General features: G+C 39.4%; 1 protein-coding gene across 1 annotated transcript in view; it reads left to right on the forward strand.

Annotated features, from left to right (window-relative positions):
- The window catches only part of SLC35F1 (solute carrier family 35 member F1), a 287,258-nt gene extending 280,694 nt beyond the window's left edge, over positions 1–6,564 (forward strand). Inside the window, exon 8 of the mRNA XM_075202978.1 lies at positions 5,409–6,564. Within this exon, the coding sequence (XP_075059079.1) occupies positions 5,409–5,633 (225 nt within the window). The 3' untranslated portion in view covers positions 5,634–6,564. The remainder of the gene's footprint in view (positions 1–5,408) is intronic.
- Positions 6,565–14,643: the final 8,079 nt, after the last annotated feature.

Genomic DNA, 14,643 nt, shown 5'->3' on the forward strand with positions numbered 1-14,643 from the left:
TGCCCATTGTGCCCAATGGGAGAGACAGCCCTGCTGCCACTGGCTTCCAAAATATCACAATGTGGTCACAGTCACACCTATGTTGAAGTATTACAATGTTACCAAGCCAGTCATTATACAGAGCTATTCAAGCAAGACCCGACTGAGATGTTGCCACATTTAAGTAGGTCAACCAGCTGCATTTTCTTCTAGGACACTGACCCAACTGAGCCGAACTTTGCAAAGAAGTGCTTTATCATCATGTTTGCCACCGTTTTCATCACTATATCTACAGTCGGGAAATGATCATGGCGGAGATAGATTACAAGCTGCTAATTACCATCTTCAAGAAGTCTCTCCTGTGTGCAACCAAGCAACTTCAGAGTATGATGCTAACTTTACAGCATTACAACCTATATGTCATTTGCAAGCCAGGTCCTGAGATATACATCAGTGACACTCTCAGCAGAGTAAAAGCTGCTGATGGGGGATCTGGAGCTGACCATGGGCACAACACAGTTTGCACTGTGCACCATGTGCAGAATGAAATTGGAGAGGTCAACCAACCAGAGTATCTAAATGTCACAGATGTACGACTGCATCAAATCCTACAGCACATCATGAATGATGAGAGCCTTGGAACTCTGAAGTCCATTGTACTGGCAGGATGACCAGATTTGCAAGGGGAGACACTACTCACAGTGAGAAACTACTGGTTCTTTAATGAGGAGCATAGAGATTGGTTTTCTGTATAGGAGGTCAAAGGTCATAATACCAAAATATTTAAGACCAGAGATGGCACACATACATTCCAGCCACATTGGGGTAACGTAGGGTGCAGACAAGCAAAGACACATTATACTGGTCCAATATGCAAAGTGAAATCAAAGACTTGTCAGAAACTGTTCAGCATGTAATGAGTAAATACATGTACAGCAGAAAGAAACCATGTTACATGAGATTCCGACATGTCCATGACAGATTGTCAGCATGGATTAATTCACCTATGCAGACAAAGAATTTCTGTTAATATTTGACCACTAATCTGAATTTTGGAAATTGACCTATTCCCAGATATGTCTGCAAAGATGCAATATGGTCAACCTGATCGAATGCAGACCTCAATTTGCATTTGAACAATTTAGGCAGTTTACCTCTGAATGGGAGTTTGAACAAGTGATATCTTCTCAGCTCCACCCAAGACTGAACGGTAATGCTGAATTGTCTGTCAAGATAGTGAAGAATCTGTGTATATGTTAGCCTTGTTTTGCCTGAACCTTTGACCTGGACATAATTAGCGTTCTGACATGGCTACTCTTAACTAGCATTCTGTGTCTTATTACATGCATGTGAAACTGCTGCACTTTGTCCTAAATAATAAACAGTTTCTGAGAGCATCATTGATTTAAATGGGAACAAGAGCAAAAACTGTACAGTATATTTTGTATGTCGAGGTTTAAACACATACCCCTGTGCATAGAATACACACATGTTCTGTCAATGTTCCCTAGAAGTTGATGCCTCCAAATTTGTCCACATTGTTCCTCATTTAGGAGTTAGGAGTAAATGTGGCCTGAAGGTGCAATTTTGCACTATAGTAGTTGGGAAGGGGTAGCTTCCTAGCTCAACTCTAAATCACAGTATTAAAGCTGACTGCTATTTTTGTACTGCAGGCCAAAAGCAAGCAGCATATCATTATTAACAGATGTTGCTATGCAGTACATTCAGTATTGCATTTTGCTAAGGTATACAAGTTATGTAAGTTTCCACAGACATATTTCATCATCATCATCACCATTTATTTAAATAGCACCACTAATTCTGCAGTGCTGTACAGAGAACTCATTCACATCAGTCCCTGTCCCATTGGAGCTTACAGTCTAAATTTCCTAACACACACACACATAGAGAGAGACTAGGGTCAATTTGATGACACTCCAAAAACCTACTAGTATGTTTTTGGAGTGTGGGAGGAAACCGGAGCACCCGGAGGAAACCCACGCAAACACAGTGAGAACATACAAACTCCACACAGATAAGGCAATGGTTGGGAATTGAACTCAAGACCCCAGTGCTGTGAGGCAGAAATGCTAACCACTTAGCCACCATGCTGCCCATATTTGTAGATATTAGCCTTCAAACATTCTATTCATATAGACATAAAAAAAATCAGCACAACACAATAAAACAGTGCCGCAGCACTATAGACTTGGTTATATCCAAAGAAATAGAACATCTCAAACACAGTTACCACATAGAAAGAAAAATGAATCTGCTGGTAGCATGGAGGTATAAACACACAATCCAAGTGTGTTCTCTAATAACACAGTCTGCTGCCAAGCACAAAGAGATAGAGAGAACCCTCTCATGCAAAACTCCATGGAATAAAGGCACTCTTTCTGTCACCATAATTTTAAAAAGAAAAGGATCAGTAGGAATCACAATTTTGGGTCAGCTAAAATTAAGTTTAAAAGGCTCTTGATTAACAAGGCTCCTTTGTGACAAATTAATTCTCATGCTGTACTAGCTTGAAGGAATGTTTTAACACACTAGTTTCCAAGAGAGCGTTTGTTTAGACTCATTATAAAAAGTCCGCGTTCACAGTATATTTATTCTATCTATCCCATCCTTATTGCTTCTGACCCAGTATGTACATAAAACCAGTATAGCAGCCAAGCTGTCAGTGACCAGGGTATCAGAGATATGGCTACAAACCATTTTACACAGATAGGTACCAGTCACAGCTGTACATCGTTCAATAGTGGCTGTGCCCTGAAGAAGACATCAAGATCCCTGTTTCCTACAGCAGTATGTTTTACACAGATTAGTAGATTAGTTCTCACTTGTAAAACAAATAAACAAGATCTAACTGGAGCTCTGTGAAGACCCTTCTGGTGGTCTGGTCTGATGACCATATGGGGCCCATTGTCCTGATGCTGGTGGCTTTTGACCAGAGGCTTCTTCTGAATACATGGGCATTTAATGCAAGCACCCCCTCACCGGGGGACCTGTGACCACCCTCCTACCTCCTGGCTAGACAAGTCTTTTTTTTGTTGGCCTTGCTTCCACAAATGACATGGCCGCCCCTGTGCCTACAAGGGGCCACCTCTCTGTTGACACAACCTCATGTGTCATCAGCGCCTTCTTGCACCCATGAGACTCTCCTCCTTGGAAGCCTTCGCGGTGACCTCTGCTGTTGTTACTGGGTGAACGGTCACATAATGCAAAAATGTTATAGATTCTAATCATCTTAACAGATATTATTTCTTAATTACCATCAGATTATGTACCAGCTGCTGCTGCTACTGCTGGGAGCAGTAGTACCACAGACACACCACACAGGTTTCTCAGCTTCAGAATGCATCCTCCCAATTTTCCAGGGGCGTGTCTCTCTCAGCACCTCAGTTTAGTCGCTCTTTCTATATACTGCGGCTCCACCTAAAAAATATAGGAGTACTTCTCAGGGGCTCTTACTGTACCACATGCAGCCTCCATATCTCCAATAGCTCTCCTAAATAGCCATGCAGCATAGTGCAGCGACTCCCTCTCTCAGTATGGGGGCACTTTCCAAGGGGACCATCTCCATGTGAGTGTTAGATAAAAGAGGCTTTCCTTCCTCTTACACTGCCTCTGTCCTGTGGTGCCAGCTGTCTACATGTTGGGAAACACCCCTTTGATGTCCCTTACTCTGAATCCCTTAATGTGGTCAATAACATATGCCCTGCGGCATCTCTTTGAGGACTCACCTTTCTCGCGTGTCCTGGCTTGCAAGATGGCCACTACCCATTAAAGTCTTTTATAGACTCAGGTTTTCACCTTACCTCCCCATCTGCATCACTGGCTTAGGTGCTGTTAGTGCCCCTACCAATGATGTGTCACTGCATATAGCCGCCTCTGGCACACATCACCGGCACCTCCTTAGCAGTCCTTCCAGCGAGATTCCCTGCTGTCACCAGGGGCTGACAAGTCACACTGATGGGCATTACAGCTCATTTATCATGTAGAACAATTATTTAATAAAACACTAAAATTATTATAGAAGTACAGTGCCCTCCACAGGTGGATAAAAGGTGAAACTTGCAAAACACACACATACTTCTAGCCCATATAACTTTTTTTATTCTGTAATAACCTACAAAATACATATACAGCATTTACAGTAAATCATTCGGAAAATCTGTATAAATGCTATATTGTATTTCTGAAGCTGCTTTAATTGCCCTAATAATCAAAATACTCTACACCACTCAATATCTGATTACTTTGTCTCTATCGCCAGAGTTACTGTTGCCCATAAAATGGTTTATATATATTCATATTGGAATATTAATATAAACATTCCTGGATTTCAGTATTCATGTGTGACAAAGGTAATTTAACCAGTCATATGTACTCTATTTACAGTACTTACAGTCTTCATATACAGTCCCAGATTTGTGCAAAGGCCACATAGGCTTAGACCATTAAACCATAATTACCATTACATTCATATAAGTATTTACAGTTCAATTATATAACCTCTCAGCTTCCCACTTGTTTATATTTGTGCCAGAAAGACAGTAGGTATTATGAGACATTGCTAGAATTAAACTAGCAACACAGGCTGAAATATCAGTGGAGATAATGGACAATTGACCTATTATCGCTGTATGTAGCTCCAAACTGAGTATGATGCATGAGTGTGCTGTTATATTCAGTCGGCCCATGTTTGAGAAAAAGGTTTAAGAAATTAATAAACATATTCCAAAACCAATGATCAATTATATAACTGTTTCGGTACCATGTCATGTTACGTCCTCACCACCTTATAAGTTGTACGTATATATTACAGCATAATATAGACTGCTTCTTTGTATGACCAAGAGGCTGATCATTCACCCTTGTATTTCTTGTACTGACAAGATGATGTTGTACTTGCCATTGTACAGCATAGGAGGAGAATGGTTCTCTACAATATGTTAACACCAGTCCTCAAAAACTATTGTCTGTGCAAGATTCCACATAATCTGTGGTGGGTCTGTCAAAATGATATCCTGAAAGCAGAGCTTGCATTAATAATAGCCTACTATATCTGGGTGTTGGTTTTAAGATAAACAATAAGTACATTACTTGGTGGTGACTTCTCCACATTGCTATTACCTAAAAATAAGTGAAATGTAAAAGTGATTCCTATCTTTCTGCAAGTAGTAGAACTCAAGTCACCCGCTCCATGCTGCTTTTGGAGTGTCCGTGTATAAAGGGTTGTTTGGTTGATAAAATAGTGTAATAGATGAGTTTACGTTTGGACAAATACAAGTAGAGGACTAAAAGGCAGCTGTGTATGAAAGTAATCCTGTTAGACTAACAAGCACCTGTAAGATATCTCTTTCATAAGTCAGAAATTGCATTGCATTATTATTTAATGATGATGATTTAAATCTTGTGTTTAGTTTTCAGGACTTTATCTTCTGTCCCTCTGCACAATTCTGGTTGGACTGCTACTGTATTTCTCCACAACAACGTATGTGGCCCAGGATCCCAGAGTGTACAAGCAATTCCGCAATCCTTCAGGACCCATAGTAGAACTACCTGCCAACGCACAACTGGAGCCCTCCGTAACATACACAAGCTTAGGCCAAGAGACAGAAGAGGAGCCACGCATTAGAGTTGCCTAAAGCTAAGCATTTGTCACCAACTGAGGTCTCAGTGGCATCCATTATCTCAGTATTGTGCATAGAGAAAAGGCATTTACCATGAACAGTTACATGAAGGGACTTCAAAGCAGGAGCATGAAAAAGGGTTGAAAAGGATGCAAAAAATAGCGAACACCGGCAGGCTCGGAAACACCTGGAGATATATATGACAGCACTATTTATTCACAAGTGTGTAATCTCTTAGAGGGTAGAAAAACATTGAGAAAGGTTATATTACCTCAAGGTTTACTTTTGCACATGTCTTCATGTGAGATATTGCCAAGATTTTTATTTTAGTAAATTTTTCACCATGTAGTTTTCACAGAATGTTCCCTTTCTTACACAACCAAGTGGTTCCTTAATTAAGGTTACTTGAGTATAAATAAATAAATCACATTCCTTTTGGTGCACTGCCAGTTGTCTCCGCTCTTTAGCGCAGGCAACCACCTGCAATCACCTAGACTGTTGGTAGCATTATAAATTCCCTGCAGAACTTTTGTAATACATATTAGGTTTGTAAGTCTTTTTGTACCTTCCATGTGCCAAGTAAATTATATTTTTTATTTTTCATGCTTTAACTTGGGTTTAACGTGTCTTAAAGCAACTGAAAGGATAGCTTTGTGTAACAGAGCCTAGGTGGTTTTGACCTATTTAGTGGTGCTAAAACAAAATCACAACTCCACCAGTGCCATACATACAATGTGTACAGAGCACCAGCGCATGAAACAGTATAATAAAATACAGTCTAAATAGCAAAATTTAAACATTAAGTATATTACAGTTGGGTAAGAGATTGGGCCAACGATGCAAGAAAATGTTTTTTTTTTATGAGATTAGGGCAATTTGTCAGTGAAACTTCATCATTTATCTTAATCATGTCTTGAAATACCCTTTTTTCGGCCTCTAAAAGTCTCTGATTAAAGATAAAAGTAAAACTAAAGATAAAACTATCTGTCAATCATATGAAAAAGTTGGCAGCCTGGTATGTAGATACAATTAGCGGGATGGTCCTTTGGAAAAGGGGCAGGTAACTGTTGACTGACTTGAGTAAGACATGTTGGAAAAACATTTTACATGGTGGGAATAGCAGTTGTGAGCAACACCTATGGACCTGTGCAATGCTCTTGATAAAAAAAATGAGAAAAACCTGATTGGGTGAAGAATAATCAAACATCTCTCATCAAGTTTCATCAACTTTATTACATGTCATATTCATACTAATGACACTCTTCACTTATGAGCATAAAAATATAGTTTGATTGTGACGTGTGAATCTGATAAAAGATGATGTCCTGTATTGTACATGCTTGTACATTGGTAATACCATTCCTTTCTTATGATGTAAACATACCATGTTCCCAGGATACGAGTGACACTAAAAGCAGTAATGGCTGATCATATTCTTTACATATACTAACCTAAAGTACAGGTTGATCCAGTTAGTTGTCATACAATGACAGGACTTGCGTTGTTAGACAAAGTATATACTTTTGCAGTGCAGCTGAGTGCAAGTTATGGTTTCATCCATTTTAAAAGATAATGAGCAATATCAAGATTTAGTAGTTACCAGGCTACACTCAGGGATGAAAATGTGTTGTGTGAGTTTACATTGCTGCAAATGCTACATTACTAAACTTACCACATCTACAAAACATGATCTTGTACTAACCCTATAAAGAGGGCCTGTTGCTGCATAGAGAATATGCATACACTATGACATTTACTGCACAGCAAAGGTAATGAAGTCTCTCCACAATCCTCTCATTGTAGGTACAGGCTAACAAAGCAGGTCTCTTTCCTCCTAAATGTATGGCTAGCAGTACCATAATGACCACATGACACCCCTCATTCTACCCTATGGAACTCAAAGGTTGTCCCAGGCTGTACAGGATTACCATAAATAATTCTTACCGTGACTTACTAACATGGTACACCAGCTCATACTAACAAAGAAATACTTCTGCCATTAGTATTTATTTTTAATATACCAAAATTGCTTATTATGTTTAAATTTAGGTATTCAGTGGCAATGACACATGACAGTTTTTTTTTACTGTTTAAGAAACTGTTATAGTGTATACATCCTTTTTTATATCAACATGTAGTTCATTATGTATTATAAATTCCCTTCTCAGTAGTTACATTCAGTCCACTAAACAATGCCTACCACAAGACCCATTGTTGTCAGAGCTCCCATTTAGCATCTTGTCATAAGTATCATAAGAATATTTGAAAGAGGTACCACAACGCCTTTCAAAATTAAATAATGTATCAATAGCCAAGATACACCTCACGAGCAATGTATGGTGATAGTTATTTACATATGAAGATATTGAAACCACTGCTTTCACCTAATGCATTAATATTCTGCATTTGAACAGTGAGGTGGTGACCCACCAGTAATATCTAGCATCCTCTCTTCCTACAAGATGACAAAGGATATAGATGAAGCAGAGTTTATTACAGAGCATGGAAAGCAGAATGTTTTTAGCAATTAACTCAAACATTCCAAGCTACTTACAGCTAAACTAATGAGAGATCTGTCACAAGGTAGCACAGATTCTCCAGCTAAACCCTAGCCAGGCCCCAGGGTGCAACATTGGCTGCAATATATTCTGCTACATCTGTACAAAACTTTGCACTTCAGTGTCTTCTTAATTCCCCACTGAATTATGTGTCATATTTTCACAGAAAGACACAGATACATTTATAGTTTATAAGTTATCATACTACCATACATTATTGTAATTAAAAAAAGATTTTTAGAACTTACATTTTCAAAATAAATGGCAGCTTTTACTGTGTGTATTACATACATTATTTCTTATACCACTGGGATACTCTGTAAGATAACAAAACACACTCACTTTGTGATCAGATGTCTGGACAAAAGTCCAACAATGGTCCTAAGACCAAGATTGCAACATCCATCCGTGTGAAACCTTGGAAAGCCCCTATGTGTTTCACAAGCACAGATGTGGTGGCACCCTTCTCTTCTAGGCTCATGTAAACGTGCAAGATCATGTTTAATGGAGCCTGGAAGACAAGGGTGCAGGAGGAATTTTTACATTTTAAACACTTTCCAGTATATGGTGAAACGTAATCTATTTGACCTTTTTATTCAATAGTTATGTGTTATTTTACTCTTGTTAGTTGTAGATGAACTTGTTCATCACCATCATCATTATCATTTATTTATATGTCTCCACAGATTCTGTACCTGACATAATAATGCATTTATGAACAAATAAATAGCAAAATAACAGGTACATGAGAACAGTACAGAAGAGTAATAAAGTCATGGATGCGATTAACAGAATTGCATAGCATACATAGAAATTCAGCATAAGACATAACCGGGACAAAGAAGGATGACAGAGAGTGGACAGAGATGAGACAATCTGTAGAGGACCCTGCCTGTGACAGCTTACATTATAGAAGGAGGGGTAATGACAAACAATAGGAGCAAATGGGTCTTTAGGTTTAGGGGACCAATAGGAGGGATGAGCGGATTAGAATGAGTAGAGGGCAGCCCAATTTGCAGTGTAGGTTGAAATTGTGATTGAGGCCTAGATGGTGCAGGGACCTTCATGGTGCAGGTGCCCAGATGAAGCAGCGGCCAGATGGAGTAGGGTCTGGGTGGTGCAGGAGCCCAGACTGTACAAGGACCCAGATGGTGCAAAGACCCAGATGTATAGCCATGTGGCGTAGATGGTGCAGGGGCTCAGATGGACTCTGGTACTGTCGCCAGACAAAGTGGTGACATGGATCACCTAGTCTTAGCATTACTAGTGTGGGTGACTTACTGCCAGAAGGGGAAGTCGTCTGAGATCCAGGAGTTGCAGAGTCTGCTCAATTGCTGTCACAGAAGTCACCGGGCTTATCCAAAAAGTGACCTGGCTAGAAAATATGAAAAGGGGGGCCCATCCAAAGTTCACAAAGAAGGTTATGGGCTCCCTCCACGGCCGCAAAAATGACCAGGCTTCATGGTCAGGACCATCTGCGTCATTTATAGACAGCAGGAATGGCCACCTGGTAGGTCATCTTGGAGGCAACCATTGTTGCGATAATACACCACTTTGTGGCTTTCAAATAACCATCAATAGAGATTAGGGCACAGGTATTTTTAGAAAGGCTGCAAATAACAAACTATACTAATACACAAATCATAGTAGACCATCAAAAAAAGTATTGTGTGATCTAAGAATAAAAAAGCCCTCACATTTATAATAACACATACTAAATATACAGTTGTTTAGTAGGGAGGTAAATAAATACCACTGTAGAAAAGTATATTATAAGGCTTGTGAAAAAAGACATCAAGCTGCAAGTTCAAAATGCCAAATGCCAATCAATCTGTGCAATTAGGTGGGGAATGGCAAATTATGCTGTTTATATATGGGATAATGTACCCATACTTAAAATAAAAGTATATTAACAGGCATAGGCAGGTTGCATGAACATAAAGACACTTACCCACTTACGGTATGTTACAGGGCAAGAATATAATATATAAAAACATTATCAACATTATGTAATATACATTTCACATTTTAATAATAAATATTGAAACATCACTAAACACCATCTATAAAACTAATGTTGATCAGTTTATATCTTTGTTGTCACTTTTTTATCATCGTAATAACATTCTGACATCATCCTCATAGAGCATTGACTTAAAGGGGTTTCTCTATTTCCTCCCTGGAAGCCCCTTTACTGAAACCAGTGCCAGGTAATCCTGCTAACTGCTCATTTACCCTGTGAAAATAGGAGAGGCTTATCTGAATATAAACTACCCTCCCGGATCCTGCATATACTCTTTTACAGAAGGTAGGGCTATGATGACTAAAACTGCAAAACCACGCCCGCCCCACAGTTACCATTTGGTCCTCCCATGTGTCATCTCCTGGAGGTAGTATGCCTGAAAATCTCCAAGTCACTACTCATTTTTATAGTGAAGCCAACCAGGGGAGGGCTGGCACAGTTTATCCCGGGGGAGGGGGGAGGCAAGGCTTGACTCAGCAGCCTAGTAGGGACATTTTAAAGGAAAAAAAAACAGGCGATCCAGTGACTCAGCCAAAGGTAGCCCACTATGGGACAAACCAGGGGGCATATGTCCTCCTGCTCCCCAGGTCAGCCTGCCCCTAAAACCAACCTACTAAAGAATTTGGACATTTTATTATTGATTATTCCTTTTTAAACACGTACTACAGATAATATTTAGGGAAACTGGACAACAACCTGCTTTTCATCAAGGAACAAAAATAATGAAAGATGTGTGAATATATCATGCAGGATATTTCAATTGCACTTGTTTTAAATGATTTTCAAAGTACAATCCAAATTGTGTAATGTTTTAATGTGCTGTTTGCAAGTAGTGTTGTTTTCTTGCTTTTATATTCAGAATCATTTTGTAAATTCTTGGGCAAAGGAAAAATACGCACTCTCTAACCAATGGGTCAGTCTCAAAATTAATAGCACACATATTTTGCTGCGATGTGGAAATTTGAACCAAAAATAATAACAATACAGGTCCTGCATTAACATAACAAACAAACAAACCCTTCTCTGTTTTTGATATTTGCATGCACCTAAATGGACTGGCTGTGGCAATGTAATGCCTGTACATCGTTTTAAAAAAAAAATAATAAATACTTTATGAAAAATTGATTGTTTTCATTATTAGAGTCTATATGTACCTCTTTTCATTTTTTGTGATGAATGATTACACATCAAGGAATCTGGTATATCAATGTTAAACTTAAATTGTGTTTGCAGACTTAGGGCTAAATTTACTAAACAGCTGGTTTTTGGCATTTTTCCCGGATGTTTTAAAAATAGATGTATTTACTAAATTCTATACTGCCAGTAAGACGTATGGAAACCAAACTTTACCAATGCACCACTTTACAAATCGCCATCCTGATTTTTATCATGACTAAAATGCGAACAGCCAGATTCACTAAGCTGCTGTTTGACAAACCGCCAACAAAACAGCCAGAAAAAAGAGGTGCTTGCGAGAGGCCAGAGTGCTCAGACTGCATGCTGTTTGTGTTATCTTGCCATCCAGAACTATTAAAGTAATTCTATAGTTTCCAAATAAGCATTGCCCAAGCGATTGTATTGTGTTTCCAACGCACAAAGTGATTTATTTTAGCAGATGCAAAGTTTAACAGTTCAATACTTGATTATAGTATAATACAGTACAGTACAGCCAATACCAAAAGATACATACATACCGCTGCGCTTGCATGCGCTTCGCTGCGCTCCCGCGGGTACCGGTGGACAGTAGTTCACCCTTGAATACTGTGGTCAGAGAAGACTGAAGCTAGTGGGAGCGCAGCTATGATATATATACATTCAGTGTTACAGAGTGAACAATGCAGATGATGTGGCTTGCTTCTATAGGTCCAGACTTCGGGTGGGTCCAGGGTAAACAGGTCATAGGCTAGTTCAAACTAAAGAATCTAAAGGTGGGGGTCATCTCTCCAGGGGATGTGCTCCTTTCTTCCCGCCAAGTCTTCAGTTACAACTAGTCTATTAGCATTTTATAGTCAGCATCATATTAAGGGTTTATTCTCTAACATCATTAACTAGAGTATGCAATGTGCGATCTCTTCGCTGAATGCACCGGACAGCTGTTGATGTATAGGTGATTAGAATGATATCAGACATGACACATTTCCTATAACCTGAACCTTAAATAACACTGAGGTGTACATATAATCATAATATATAAACTAATAATAAACTAAATACTATCTGCTCATAAATCACTGTAGAATGGATTCAATATGAATATGAATTATATAAATAACTAAATGTTGTAATGCGAGTGTGTACGTGCGTATTTTACCGTGCGATCGCAGTATGCCACGTGTAGCGTACTGAGTGCAATCGACCAATAAAACAATATTAACCAATATACTTTTGTTCATCCAATTATACGACTTCGACAGTTCTACCCTTTGATAGTATAATAAACTATCACCTTAAAGATGTTATATGCAGGATCTCAGTACCATGTTTCATTGTTATGTAATGCAAGTCCCTCTTGGTGTATGATCATGCTGTCTGTAGATCTAAACAAGTTATCATAAGAGAGAGTCTTAATCCTCAAAACGATTTCTTCCTTTACTATAGACCGTACACTTCTGGAGCTTGGAGATAACCTTTTGTATGTCCTTCAAGGGTGCAATAAAAAACATAATACATTATTTGGAAAGGTACAGAGTACAATAGAACATGTATCAGTTATACAAAATACTCTACTACAGTTCTTCAAGTTTAACAGGTTCATCTGTCCAACGCATGTATTTAAGCTCAGAATACATTTAAACACTTCATGTTCATCAATAGCATCATCCTATGTCTATCAATAATGTCATATACAATCTCTTTCAGCTTGCGTTAATATACACACTTCTAATAATATCATCAGTTCTTTTCATCAACACTTGTGGGCGGGCTATTGTCTGTTCGTTCTTCCCAGTCTCCCAATACTCAGGTTTCTTTGTGCGTGAAATAACGGTTGGCTTGCCAAACATTGGGAGACTCCAGATTAAGGGACCTAGGTGTCGTACTTTTCCCCTAGTGGCCTTCCACCCATAATTCGGGTACCTCAAGAATATTTAGTGGAAAGAGAACTAATCCTACTTGATATAATCACTGAGGCTCGTGAGAGCATGCCCAGCACTTTGTTTGGTCTAAAACCTTACCCTCCCAAGAATGATAATCATTCTCAAGGATGCCTGCTCAAGTCCGAATATTACTGGACTGGCATCGCTGGGTGTACTTTTCTTCAACTATGGGGTCAACGTACTTACGGACGTAATGCTACTCAGACAATAGCCCCTCGCACTTTCTCCAAGCTCCAAGGTTTCCAAATTTTCCTTTACCTCTGAATTGAATAGAATAATTGGCTGGACCGATTATGCTACTATCTTCTCCTTCATCCCCAATACCTCATTATCATTACCTGAACCAGCCTCTGTCACCTGTGTACAATCAAAAGAATCGACCGTCCCGAAAAGAGAACATGATGAGAGAAACACAGAACAGGAAAACTACAACTTTATGCTGGACAGCTGTCTTAACCTTAGGCTCAGGTGCTAATAACTGCATTCGAGGCCTCCTAGAACAGATTCATGAGTGGACTTGGACCCTTTTCTGAGTGTTGGCCCCTCTGCAGTGGGTGGAATGGGCACCAGTGTGTCTCTGCTACCCTTGAAGTCGTGATGCTGGTAGCCTACACCTGGTACCTGTCTGTCAAATAACCTGAGCCTAAGAAATTACTGTTCCACAACTTACTCTCCCGAGCCAACATCCTGACAGTTAGTGTTACTTTTCAGGAAACAGTGTTTTGGACGTTCTTGGTTGCTGTCTCACCATTTACCTCCTCTCAAGGTCTAAGCTAGCCTCTCAGTTACAATCTCATCTCACGAGGGGTCAAGAACATCTTAAAAACTGACAGGCTAAGAGGCAGCCCAGGAGTGATCTTTGGTAGCGGGGAAGGACTAGTGGCCGAAGCTATCAGTCACTTCAATCAAGTTCCAACTCTCATTCTACTCAATTCATTCTACCGAGTACCGTTACTTTATGTTCACAATGGTTTGTGGCTAATCGAAAGTATGTAATTTGTTTCCACTACTCATACATTATACATTTATTATCAATAACATGAATACCCCTATAACCTATTATAACTCTAGGGCTATCACATTGAATAACAAAAGCTTTGAGTATGACACAGTAATACATTAGACACATTTCAATACACCTTTACCCAGACATATTTGATTGGTAACTTGAGGAGCCTGCATGGTGATAATTGGATGACGTGAATTTGTTTTACCTGGAGAAAAATCCACCTGCAGGAGGGATATGGGATGGCTCTATTGCTATCTCCGCTAGGTCTGGAAGATACACTGTGGGAGCTACTGGTCTACCTTGTCCATCTCTCCAGGGTCCGCCCGACTCCTCACCACAT

The sequence above is a fragment of the Mixophyes fleayi genome, chromosome 3 (genome assembly GCF_038048845.1).
Source record: "Mixophyes fleayi isolate aMixFle1 chromosome 3, aMixFle1.hap1, whole genome shotgun sequence".
Taxonomy (NCBI): Eukaryota; Metazoa; Chordata; class Amphibia; order Anura; family Limnodynastidae; genus Mixophyes; species Mixophyes fleayi.